Source organism: Gigantopelta aegis, chromosome 13 (genome assembly GCF_016097555.1).
Source record: "Gigantopelta aegis isolate Gae_Host chromosome 13, Gae_host_genome, whole genome shotgun sequence".
NCBI lineage: Eukaryota > Metazoa > Mollusca > Gastropoda > Neomphalida > Peltospiridae > Gigantopelta > Gigantopelta aegis.
In genome coordinates this window covers 17,892,684-17,906,459 of record NC_054711.1, presented here as the reverse complement: position 1 = coordinate 17,906,459, position 13,776 = coordinate 17,892,684, and the positions used below count along the sequence as shown (strand labels likewise).

The following is a 13,776-nucleotide window of genomic DNA, read 5'->3' as shown; positions in this document are numbered from 1 at the left end:
ATCAAAATTCAAATAACTTAGTACTACACCCAATAGCTGATGTGGGCTTTTCTGGGATGGGTTAAACATTTGTTCATTCCATAACAGGGCTTGAACATAAGAATTTGTCACCTATGGCAATATTTTAAAAACATTGCCATGGGTGAAACGACCCACCGACAGCAATGTTGAGCTTGCCTACGGCAGTTTGTTTTCAAAGTGACTTTTGCAGCAAAACAACTTAAATGAAAGATTACTTTGCAATATGTAGACATATTTCAAAAGCACAAATGTTAAATACTAGCAGATAATATACACCTGGGCCCCGTTCTACAAAGCGATCTTAGCTCTAAGATCACCGTATGTGCACATGTCAGCTGTGCAATTACAGTGATCTTAGGGCTAAGATCGTTTCGTGGAACGTGGCCCAGGTCAATACAGTTTGCCATTGTTGAGGAGTTTTACAGACGACAGAACTTTTTAACCAGTGGTAAAAAAGTGATGTCCGTGACACTTCCGACATCAGCAACTACCGTTGGTGCCATTATTAAGTTCGAGTCTCCATAAGATGTTCAGTGTGTCTTAATGAGTTTAGTAGCCCAAATAGAATTTTAACTTCCAATAATTTTGTAATTATGAAAAACAAATATGGAGGAGGAAGTACAAGCAGTTTTCAGCTACAAGCATGACTAGGACACAGACACCGGTTTTCTAAAAAAGAAGATATACAGTGATAGAAATAAACAAAAAATGTTACCAGTCCACCAGACAAATACATCTAGAAATCTATTTGTCCAACAATATTTACACTTGTCCAAACAAATTGATTGTTTTATTCAAGTACAAGGATGATGTTTTTGACTGCTCAAAATGAACTGCACTGAAATTTTTTACTTGTCCGTCCACTGGACAACCACCAAGGCACATTTTGCTTGTCCGAATAGATTATCACTTGTCGGGACAAACGGACAAGTGCTTATTTCGAACACTGATATATATGATTACTATTTTATTTTAGTCATTCCAAGGGATTTATTAGTGTGGAACATGCTACATGGCTGTGAACTCAGGACCGTTCCTTTAATTACAGTCTTTAAGAAAACAAGGTGGCGGGATGTAGCTACATGTATAGCCCAGTGGTAAAATGTTGGCCTGATGTGCGGTCGGTCTAAGGTTGATCCCCATCAGACTATTGAACCCACTGGGCTAGTTCTCGTTCCAGCCAGTGCACCATGACTGGTATATCAAAAGCCATGGTATGTGCTATTCTGCCTGTGGTATGGTGCATATAAAAGATCCCTTGCTAATAATGAAAAGAATAGGTTTCTTCTCCAGCCAGTTTTCACATATGTACAGTATTTCCATGTTTAAATATTCACAAGTGGTTAATTTAAAGGAAATTTCATTAGCTAAATACTAAACTTTGTAGCCAGTTTGTATAAAAATTAACAGTTGGCTAATTTGGCAATGTACAGGGTGAGCCATGACATCTCTAAGACTATATTTCATAATTACCAAACGTTTGACATCTAACAGCCAATGATTAATAAGTCCATGTGCTCTAATGGAAGGAAGGAAATTTTATTTAATGACGCACTCAACACATTTTATTTACGGTTATGTGGCGTCAGACATATCGTCGACAAAATGACAAAACCTCGTAACTACACTTTTCAAAATTTTACAGGAGAGCAAAAAAAAAAACTGATTATTTTTCGACAAATATGTTATTTTGTTATAGTTGTTGTTATGCAAACATATTAACAGTTAATAGTGATGACTACTTAATAGTGGGTGTACCACAGTTACGGCTACGTCCGAAATTAGGACATTTTACCCTATGTGTCAGGTCTACAAATGTACTTAAGACATTTTACACCTGAAATGTCGTTGAAAGTGTCAGTTACGACATTTTGATCTAGAATTTAACACAGGTTGAAGGAATGAGGCAAGATCTATACATGGATTAAATACACATACAATCAGGTGTAATTAACTGGTTTTATTTACATGTAAACCATGTAATGTGTGAACATAATGCAATGCTGAGCATCATGTCCACACTCTAGCTTCCCGCTTTGTAGATACGACGTTTTGTCATTTTGTTTCTTGGACCAGTTATAATACGACTATTTGCCATGTGACAGTCAATCACTTTCTAATAGGCCGATAGTTATGATCTTTTGACAAAAGCAGAATATGAACATTCTAACTCTGGAAATTCCAAAAAGTGATTTCTCACCAAAAGCGTAGTTACGACCTTTTGTCATTTCGCCAACGATATGGTTAAGGACCACACAGATATTGAGAGAGGAAACCTACTGTCGCCACTTCATGGGTTACTCTTTTCAATTAGCAGCAAGGGATCTTTTGTATGCACCATCCCAGACAGAATAGTACATACCACAGTCTTTGTTACACCAGTTGTGGTGCACTGGCTGGAACGAGAAATAGCTTAAGGGGTCCACCGCCGGGGATAGATCCTAGACCGACCGCACAACAAGCGAATGCTTTACCACTGGGCTACGTCCCACCCTATGCTTTAACTTTAAAACTACATTCCCTGGAATATTTTCATTATTTAAGCATATTGAACAGAAAATCCAATTATGTTTGGTGCATATATGACGCCGCATTCCGCATTGATTTCACTACGCTGGCTTATCCAGGTCAAAAACAAAGCCAGTATTTTGAAAGTGGGACACTTTTGACAGGCTCGTACCGATCTCGGTTTTCATTGGCTTATCACAAGTATAGAATTCCCCAACAAGAGATCACGTGAGATTTCGCAATTTTTGAACAAATTTAACTGTCTTGATTGAGGGGTCGTCTCATATCTCCAAAACATATTTATATCCATAGAGGTATGGTACAACGCCTTTCCTGGGGTTTGGTGAGTGGGGGATTTGCCTTGAAATCTTGACAGTGGCCAGCTGTTGGCATACGCGTTACATGTAAGGGGGTGTTACTAATTACGTAACGCTTTAGGGGTAGAGGAAGAGGGTACTGTGTTCGATTTACATAACATTTTTCAAGACTATATGTTATTTTTATTCATTACTTAGACCTAAAAAGGTGTTTTTTGGAAATGCGCGGTCAGACTAGGATCGATCCCCCATCGGCGGGTATACAAAAAGACCATGGTATGTGATATCCTGTCTGTGGGATGGTACATATAAACGATCCAGCGCTCAATGTGTACGGTCGCCCGGTCGTCTGTGACGACCTAATATTCAGTTGGGCAACTTAATTCTATGATACTAGTTGCCCGTCGGACGACTGACTTTTGTTTAAACACCAAAAGGAGTTGTGTTGCATAATAATGTGCAGTTTCCTTGCCCACAATCGCTTTTAAACTGTCGTTATCTAAAGTAGAGGGGATGATTTTCCGCGATCACGAAAAACACGGACGGAATCGCAGAATTTAGTAACTGAAACGGAATTCGCGATTGTTAAAAAAAAATAACCTTCAAACATTGTAATTCTGGTTCAAGCACCATTATAAATCTTTTTGGTAGTTTTACTTTTAAGATTAAAAGATTAAGAGGTTTTTTTTTAAAGGCCTTCATTTAAAAGTTATAAAACAATGTCGAAACTGTAAACGATCGACAGAATAGTGCTTAGTGTCGGTTCACTACCGCTGGCCTAAATCCAGCTTGACCCGACCACGTTTGAATATGTAATTTGTGCACATGGCACGCTAGTTAGCTTACAGAGAAACATACATGTGTAATCAAGTGGGTACTAGTAATTCTTACTTGTGCACTTTTTTTTTTTGGTTCACGTTTTTGTAATCATACTGGACCAAATAAAATGTTATCATCTATTTATTTATTTTTGGCAACTAATGTAAGATTACAAACAATGCATTACCAAGTTCTTGTTAATATTTTCATGAAAATAGCGGGGTTTGTCAAATGTGTGTTTTGTTTATGAATCTTAACCATAATCCATTAAATGAAATGAAACTGAAAGCCACACAATCAACAATTGTGTATTGTTTGAATTTAAGGGAGAATGCATGGATCTGTTTATTATTATTAAATACAAACAATAATTAACAGTAATTAAGTTTGTAACTTTGTTTTAACTGCAGCTTAAGTAAGGACGAAGGTCGAAACTTTGTCTAAAACCAAGTGGTGCGGTTTATACACCAATGCGTGTAATAGGCCAGAAAATATGGTACATCACTTTTTAAGTCTTTATTAGTGGCAAGTAAACATTACTTAACTTCTTCTTTTTTTAAGTTTGTGTCAACAAAAATGTTTACAGGTATTTAAAAAATAGCAATAGCCAACAAGCTCAGAGCTGGAACAATAAAACACAAATGGATATAGTTTATTATAATAAAACATGACATTAATTAACACACAAAAAGGAAAAAAACCACACGGAATTTGCAAAAATCTGAAACGGAATGTGGCAAAATCTGAAACGGAAAATCATCCCCTCTACTAAAGCATCAGTTGAAATCACGTGTGTTTGTTTGCCACTTGGAACTCCTCGGCCGATTCTGTGAGACATCAGGAAAAATCGTAATCAGCTGAAGTATTCCGAATAGTAAACATTCCAGTGCATTCGATTGGAACTTAAGAGTGCATTCGATTAGAAAATAGCTGATGTGTCGCCAAATCACAACAATCTTAAGCAATTAGGCCCTATGTGTACATGTGTATAACTACAAACATTTAAAAACATTATTAAAAAGTAATGTATTTTATTGTCAGATTACATTTTACATTGACAACATATTAATTCCAAACCTGTTGGTTACTGTTTTATTGGAATATAAATGTAACTCTAGTTTCAAAACACGGATGAAATCAGGGCAACCAAATATTTGGAGAGGTAACCTCAATGTGAACCCATACTTGCCCTCTGGGCAAGCAACCAAAATCCTTAAAATTGAGCACTGCGATCCCTTGCTAAAAAAATATAGCGGGTTTCCAAGGCGCGTGTGCAGGGATTTCAGCTGGGTTGGGGTTATAGACTGTGTTGAGCGAAGTTTATATGGAGCAATGCTCCCCCAAAAAATACATTTCATTTTTTTTTAAGCTTGGGCAGGTAAGGGTTTCAACCTCCAATACCCTCCCACTGCACATGCACCCGATTCCTCTCTAAGATTATATGTCAAAATTACCAAATGTTAGACATCCAACAGCAGATGGAAGGAAGGATAGAATATGTTTTATTTAACGAGGCACTCAACACATTTTATTTACGGTTGTATGGGGTAGGATGATTATTAAATCAATATGCTTTATCTTTGATGTCGTTAAACACCCCCCACCCCCAACTTTACCCTTTCTAAACGAAATAATATTTATTTGAATTTGTCGATTTTAACACGTAAAATTAAGAAGTGAAAACGTTCATTGTCTACTTTAGTATATTTTATTTTTAAAATATATACATGATTAATGTGTTACTGGTATACAAATTAAACTTTGAAAGTTCTACTAACGCTTTATAAAATATCAATTCTGAAATAGGAAGGTACGACTGTCAATAATACGTTGTCAAGATCAAACCGGTTTTAACTAAAGACTCTAGTACCGTATCCTCAACCAAACGTTCTTCATACAGCGCAAGATTTCTCTTTTAATTTTTTGAGACGAACCCTACAATTTGAAATCGGCAAATGCACGTGTTAACTGAAACTGACAACAGGCTGTCGTTTGTGCTCTGCCGAGCTATGGCGGCACAGGCAACGAATGAAGTGTATACGTTTGACGATATCCGTTCATAGCGAACACACACAACTTTTTAAAAAGTGCATTTGAGCTTGTATTTCACATTTGTATATGATGTTATAATATGGTAACCAGAGAATGTAACTTTAATAAACCAACTATGAGTTGCTGGTTGCCTTTAGTGTTGAATCATGTACTGTACCTCTCGTTACACTCTGGACAGGTCTAAACAAAGCGTTCAACTCGTCCAGTTCTCTCTGCTTATCATCCTTCTTCTTTGTTCTCTCCTTTTCCGTCTCCGTGGCCAACTGCAATATTTAACACAAAATTCTGGCAGACCATTCGGTGACTAAAGCTATGAAACATTTAATATTCTGCTTTAAAAAACATCATTTAATTTGTTTTTAACATGAAATTTAAATAAATTTACCATAGAGGACAAAGGTTGTATAGATGGATGGATTAATCAATCAATTCATCAATCAATCAATCATCTTTATATGGATTGCATTATATAGCTGAGAGAGATTGATAGCTGAGAGAGATACATGTAGATAGCTAAGAGGGATAGGTTTCGAACACGCCCATGCAGAGTCCGACCTCCGATAAGATCAATGGCCTGACTCGGGAGGGGGGGTGCAGATTTTAAAATGGGCAGAATTTTTAAAATAGCAATTATTAAAAAAGTTAATAGAATTTTTTTTTTTTATTAAATAAAAAGTTATAAGCCAAAAATAAAAAGAATTGACTGCTTGGCCGAATATTTATATAATTTGGAGCATTTTAGAACGACAGTCTAAATGTTTAAAGTCCGATCTGGGTCCTGGGTATTATTTGAACATGCTCATATACCGCGAAGGTTTTGAACACGCCCATCCTGGGTTTAGCATCTGACTTCGCCAGTGAGAAATTGTGTACAGCTTCAGTACAGTCATAAATGTAATCCTGCATTTAACTTGTGTGTGTATAAAAAATCTTCATAATATGGAGGAAATAAAGAGTATCTATCCATTCATATTATCATCGATATTTTCTTGGAAAATAACTCTTGGTTTCTGCAATTTAAGTTTAATAAATAATACGACGAAATGTTCTGCTCATTAGAGTTAGACCTATAGCCACGACACTGGCAGTGTATAGTACACAAACCAACAAAATAATAAAGTAAACTAGGCATGGGAGGCCAGCCAGGTGGTTTTCAGACAGTTCCACTAACTCCCTGTGCGGATACTGTTACCAAAGAAGACAGGGCTAGCTCTGGACGGTCGGAAAATTTTGCCAAATTATCTCAAAAATGCTAAATTTATAGCTACATGTATTTTGCAACAAAATAACAATTATTACACACATTTTTTTCGCTAAATTAAAATAAAATTCGCCAAAAGTTTGCTAAAATTCGCAATTGGCGAATTTGGCAAGTGGCAGATCTAGCCCTGCAAGCATTCTGAGAGTACTGATAATGTCCAACAAATATTCACATGTTCAAATCTTTTGAGGACCATAACTCTGTGAAAAATGGGTAAATTGCCATGAAATACAAACTTGTTCTGTCACAGAATAAGATATACAAAATATCAGCTCAATATTTTGAGGCACTGCCAAAATAAAATCTGGATTGTTTTTGTTTTTTTATATATATCGCGATCCCAAGTTAAAGGGCCATAATTCTGTCAAAAATAAGTATATCGCCATAAATGTCAAACTTGTCAGACACACAGGATGGAGATGACACCTATAGTAGTCCCCTGCGGTTGGACCAGTAAGGGAAAAATAATGACTGAAACTGCAGGTACATATAGTTGGATGAAGTAGCAGCTGAGACTTTAAGAATAACTACACAATCTAGCTGTAATCACTTTAAGAAATCAACTATCATTCTTTATGATAAATTGCTCCTCTAACTTAGGTTATAACCATATACAGGGCTAGCACTGGCACTCGACAAATTCGCCAATTGTGAATTTTGAAAGTAATTGGCAAATTTTATTTTAATTTGACAAAAACATTTCATGTAATAATTGACATTTTATATAAAGTAACTGTCGATTTGTGCTATTTTTCATGTTTAATAGACAATTTGGCGAAATGTTTTGCTCACCCAGAGCTATCCCTGATATAAATTGACATGCTACATGTATGGTTGGCTAAAGATTACTCTCGTTGAACTAGTCTGAGGGGAGTGATGGGTAGCAGGTATAGCGAGGTTTTCTGTAGGTCATGTACCTTGCTGGTTTTCTGGTTGCCAAACTTGACTTGTTTCTCAACTTGCTGGATGAATTTCTGCTGTTTGGCTCCTTTTTTGTTCTTTAAGCCAAACGTTTTGTCCTGAAACGACAAAATGGTTAACTTTAAAATGACAAACAGTGGTATACAATAATACATAATATTATATCAAAAATACATAATATTATATAGTTCTTGGTTATATCGCACAAATTTTTCAAGACTGCAGATCATGTTTTGTTAAAGTCTATTTTCAAGTCCTCATAATTTTATACAAGCAAGTACTCCAAGCCATAATCTAGAATGGAAAATGTAGAAGTGACTTTTCCCTTCTCAATAGAAAATGGTGAAGTGTAATGAAAAAAGGCAAACTAGCCATAGGATTTCAAATTTCACGGGAAACACTTTTGCAGCTCTGAGCCTTGTGATCATGGGAACCCACTGGAAACTGTTTCTAGGTTCCGCTCAATACGACTATTCATACGACTCGATATAATAATCACGGGAAACGAAATTTCGGTTCCATGATTTTACCGACACGGTTATCAAAAACAATTGTTTCCGTGAAATACGACGGCCTTGTGAAATGAACATTTCGTAATGTTTCGTCATGTTCCACATTCATTCGGACAAGCTCCGAATTAGACACTCTGTTCAAATTGTAATATTTTGTTTGAAAAATACTCTACTACTTCTGGTATTAATGGTAATAAAATTTAAGCAAAACAATTAAATATTTTCATTAAAACGTGATAGTATTAAATAAATGATAATTAATGTTACTGTTACGTTAAAATGAAAGTAATAATTAGTATTTTCTGGCATTAGTGAAATGTATTTGGCCTATACAACTCTTTACTCGTCACTGCAAACGGCTGACATATGTTGATGTATAGTTGCTGGCACCAAAGTAAAACCACGGACTGACAAGGTGTTATGTAAGCTGTGACACCTATACCAGTGTTTCTGCCAGAAAGACATTTTTGGGTATGGCGCTATGAAATTGAATGCAGCCACAGTCAACAGGGGGTAAGGTGGACCTCCCCAACAAAGAAAATGGGTTACATTTAGGATTAATTTTGTCAAAATGTTAACTTTAAAAAAAAAAAAATTTGGGTATGGCGCCATACCCGTTTTACCCTCTGGCAGAAAACCTGTGTACATAAGTCAGTGTGTTGACATGTTGTGTGATTTTGTTTTTGAAATCGAATTAGGTACAGAATATTATGCGGACTTCAACTTATCACTAGTACTGCTAATAACTTGGCGACATAGCCAACTTTCGACTACATTTAGCTGGCTAGAATAGGGTCTGGTGCTCTCATTTGTATACAAATGTATTTCCTTGTCACATGCTGACGTCATTAAAGGCATATTGTCACAGACCACTGACCTATGAAATGTCCTAACAAAGTATTACCTGAAAAAATATATATTGGATGTGTCCCTAAATCTACTTTATTCAACCATCTACATGTATGTAACCATCATATTCCACTTACGGATATTTTGTACAAACAATTTAATTATGGCAATGGTCTATAATTAAAAAACTAAAATTGCATTGAGGGTTGACTTGGATTTCACCCCATCATGGTTCAGTTAAGGTGATGCGATAGCTAGATTTGCTTTCCAAATATTAATGTATTTTTCATTTATTATCAATTTTTAGAGAAATAAGATCCTAAATCCGTGACAGTATGCCTTTCATTTATTTAACTCAAAATTGTACTAGACCAGGAATCTTTGCCTACTGATTGGTTGGCAGAAATTTGGAATTTTCATTTTATATTTGTTTCTGATGGTAGAGGGCAATTATAACTGTCCAAATGTCTGTCTAGCTCTGTAAGGGCAGAGTACTCTGGCTATATCTAGTACAATCAATTCTATGATCAAATTTGGTACAAAATTACCTGAATGAACTACCTAAAGTCTGAACCACCAGGGCTAGCTCTGGCACTTGCCAAATTCACCAATAGCGAATTCTGAAAGCAGTTGGTGAATTTTATTTTAATTTGGCAAAATAATTTCATGTAATAATTGACATCTTAAAGAAAATATCTGTCAATTTCTGCAATTTTTTAGGTTTAATAGACATTTTGGCGAAATGTTTTGCACACCCAGAGCCAGTCCTGACCACAAAGTTAACAACTACAATAACTTAACTCTCCTGTCTTTAATTACAATTATATTTTCCCCTCATTTTGTACACAAACAGATTCCATATTGTAACCATGTCTAGGGATGGGACGATTATTAATTTTACTGAAAATCGCGGTTTTAGGCCCCCAGTTTAGTGCACTGTTTTCTAATTTGCGAACCATGGTTCATTTTGATTTTTTAATTACATTTTTTAAATGGTACATGTATAAACGTTTTCGCACCTTGCTGGTGATCCCAATGACCCGTAAATTCTTCTTCTTCTTCTTCTTTTGCGTTAAGCTATAATTGATCATGTTTGACCCGTAAAGTATTTCGGCCAATCATAGTGCTCGATTCCTTTACACCTGACATGTTTGCATGGTAAACCTATAGTCCTTCCCACACAGAATGCCGTTTTCATACTATGGAATTTACTACAAGTTATTTATTTCTGAGCTGACTGTTTTGTAAATTGCACACAAAAATAGTTTGTTTTTTTGTTATTTACAAAACACTTTTACTTTTTGTCTTATGTCAAACCAAACTGAAATTATTTACAAAAAAAAAAAATGTGTAGGAGTATAGGATGGACTAATTAGGTCCCATTCGTATCCTGTACAGAACCCACGCATTTCTTTGCTGGGTCCTAACAAATGTAACCTCACAAAATAGGGACTGACCTCAATTTCATCCCAGTCGTCAAATTGAAAAAAGTAAACTCATGTTAACTTCAAGAATTATAAAATGGTGCCCAATTTCCATCATATATTAACACGAATCAACATTGTTAATTTCCGTAAGGTTTTTTTCAGAACGAATTTGTCCACAGTTCCATAACTACAATGTACGCAAACTACTTTGCACCTTTTTTCTTTCTTCTTTTAAAAATAAATCTTTGTAGATTTTGTTTTCACTTTCAGTACTAGCAGAATTTTTTTTAAATAATAACTAGTTAAATAATTCACTATTATATATTATGTGCATGTACTTGTGCTTGCTTATCTTTTAGGGGGTGGGACGTAGCCCAGTGGTAAAGCATTCACTTGATGTGTGATCGGTTTAAGGATGTTTCAATGCATTCCTACCCAGAATATATAATGCTGAAAGAGTTACGTGCCCTTCATTAGAAAAAAACCCACCAAAAGTGTCCGTCATGACAAAAACCAACTTTAAGTATTTAACTCAAAATCTGCTTAATTTTAGATGGTAAGTACAATACATTGGTTTAATTTATGAAAATTAAATCATATTTGCATTAAATGCAATTCTCGGAACCGGCGTGACGTCGCACGGCCTAGTTACCGATCATCCGGGTCTTTGGGGGTGAAGCAAAGCCTTAGTGATTACTGGTTTACATAGAATAAAGTTATCATATTAACGTTTTACATGCCTTACATATTGTCATTTATTTTCTGTAGCTAACACATAGTTGCAATACGTCTTATGTGTATTATAACAGCTTGGGTTGCCATATATAAGAGAAACGAACAACGGGAATCTGAATTAGTATAATCTATATTTAGTACCGATGTGTTTCCGTGCACTTTGAATGTCGAGGGGACAGGGCAATATAATAATTATGATGTGGGCTACAAAATATATAATTTGTATTTATAATAAATTTGTATGCATGATTGAGTTAATTATTTTTATGATTTAATAATTATTTTGTTTCCAAATAATATGTAATAATTAAACAATGGCAAAGTTGTTACTTTACAAGTTCAAAAATACAATAGTATTATTGTCATATCTTATTATATAGATGTATTGGCAGCAGTATAATGTTCCACTGAATACATTCTTTTATTCTTAAAACAAAATACAGTTTCTTGAAATAATGAAATGCTTTTGTTTTTACAGATTGCAAAATTACCACATGATGTTGCCCTTCCTTACCGGTTGAATGCAGGCAACAAAAAATAGCAATAATAAAATATAGCCATCCTCAGACCTTGACATCTAGGGGGAGCAATATCTCTCTCTACTTACCCATCACACCTGAGATTAGTTTCAAGGAGAATAATATATAGTTTCCTTTGGCATGTGAATTTATATACATGTAGTATCAATATGGTAGTATTTTAAATTGCCCCCATAAACTACATTAGGGAGCAAATAATCAGTTCCCTCAGTTATTTTCATGTCGAGGTCTACAACCTAATAAAACATACCCGGTGTTACCTCGTCGAACAAACATGCAAATGTTTTAATAATAGGGTTTAACCTGGTATATTTAGTAATAAAACACAAAAACTTACCTGAGTAAATAATGGTTAATATATATATGTATAGTATTGGTGTTGTTTTATATCTAGTCACAGTGGATATTGCAGATATTTTCTTGTTCAGTCTTGTGCTTAATTGGAATTGTTATTGCAGTTCAATTTAAGTAATACCGACAAAACTAATTTTTAATAGTATACAGCTGGAGAAAGGAGGCAAATATGGTTGTTAATAAACTGATCTATATCGGTATGCCTTCTACTAGACTACACATATTTAACCTAAGTTGCTTTTAACCCGGGTTAAATTACCTCATGTAGATGCACTTATGTAGCATATTCAAGGAAATATATCAATGAGATAGTTAAATGCTATATTCTGCATGTCAAACAGTGTTTTCAAAATGGAAAACAAATATCAGATATGGCAGTTGACCATTCATTTTATTGCAGGTAATTTCTAAAGCAGATTACAAAAACAAACACACACACACACACTGAACTGTAGAATACCATGAAACTACATATTATATATGTAAAAAGGTAAGTCCTCTAACTTGACGAAGTAAAATTTACAAATGTACCACAACCACCAAATTAATTGATCCACAATAGAATAGATTTTTTATGTATTTTTAGATTTATGTATATGTATGTGTAGTGTTTTCCCTAGCTTGTTTTAGCACGGTGCAGCACCATGCCTCAATAGTCTAGCACCATCTTGCCTTAATCAGCACCATGCTGCCCTGAGATTAAATAAGCCTTATTCACTAATTAATTCTAAAATTGCCTTTGCCAAAAAGGTATTATTGATTAATAAAATATGCCTTTTACATCTTTTGCCATTCATTTATTAAAGCAAGCACATAAATTACATTAATGTTTATTTCAATTAATTTTTGTGTATTTTTAATGAAAAAATGATGAAAATGCCCCAAAAGTGTTTGGTCTACCATGCCTTGACAAATTTCTAGGGAAATCACTAATGTGTGTATATATATATATATATGTATGTATGTATGTATGTATGTATGTATGTATGTATGTAGTGTATTATATATATATATATATATATTATATGTATGTATGTATGTATGTATGTATGTATGTATGTATATATATATATATATATATATATATATATAGTATGTATGTATGTATGTATGTATGTAGTGTATATTATATATATATATATATTATATGTATGTATGTGTATATATATATATATATATATATATATATATATATATATATATATATATATATATATATATAATAGTATGTATGTATATGTATACATATATAGATATATACACACACACACACACATATACATATATATATATATATACTGAAACAAAGGCACATACACATTATTTACCCTCTGCACCAAAGTAAATACTAAACACACGGGAGGGGGGAGGGGGGACGACCTATATGTTCTTACTGCAGGCCTGCTACAGACACATTTGTAAAAAAAAAAAAAATTAAAGTTTAAACAAGAATTTAGACCT

At 34.5% G+C, this 13,776-nt stretch overlaps 1 protein-coding gene across 1 annotated transcript in view; it reads right to left on the bottom strand.

Moving 5' to 3' along the window:
- Positions 1–13,776, bottom strand: part of LOC121387817 (zinc finger CCCH domain-containing protein 15-like) — a 31,689-nt gene that overhangs the window by 14,586 nt on the left and 3,327 nt on the right. The window contains exons 2-3 of the mRNA XM_041519034.1: positions 7,896–7,997; positions 5,875–5,980 (exon numbers count right to left, since the gene is read on the bottom strand). Coding sequence (XP_041374968.1) covers positions 5,875–5,980; positions 7,896–7,997 — 208 coding nt within the window. The remainder of the gene's footprint in view (positions 1–5,874; positions 5,981–7,895; positions 7,998–13,776) is intronic.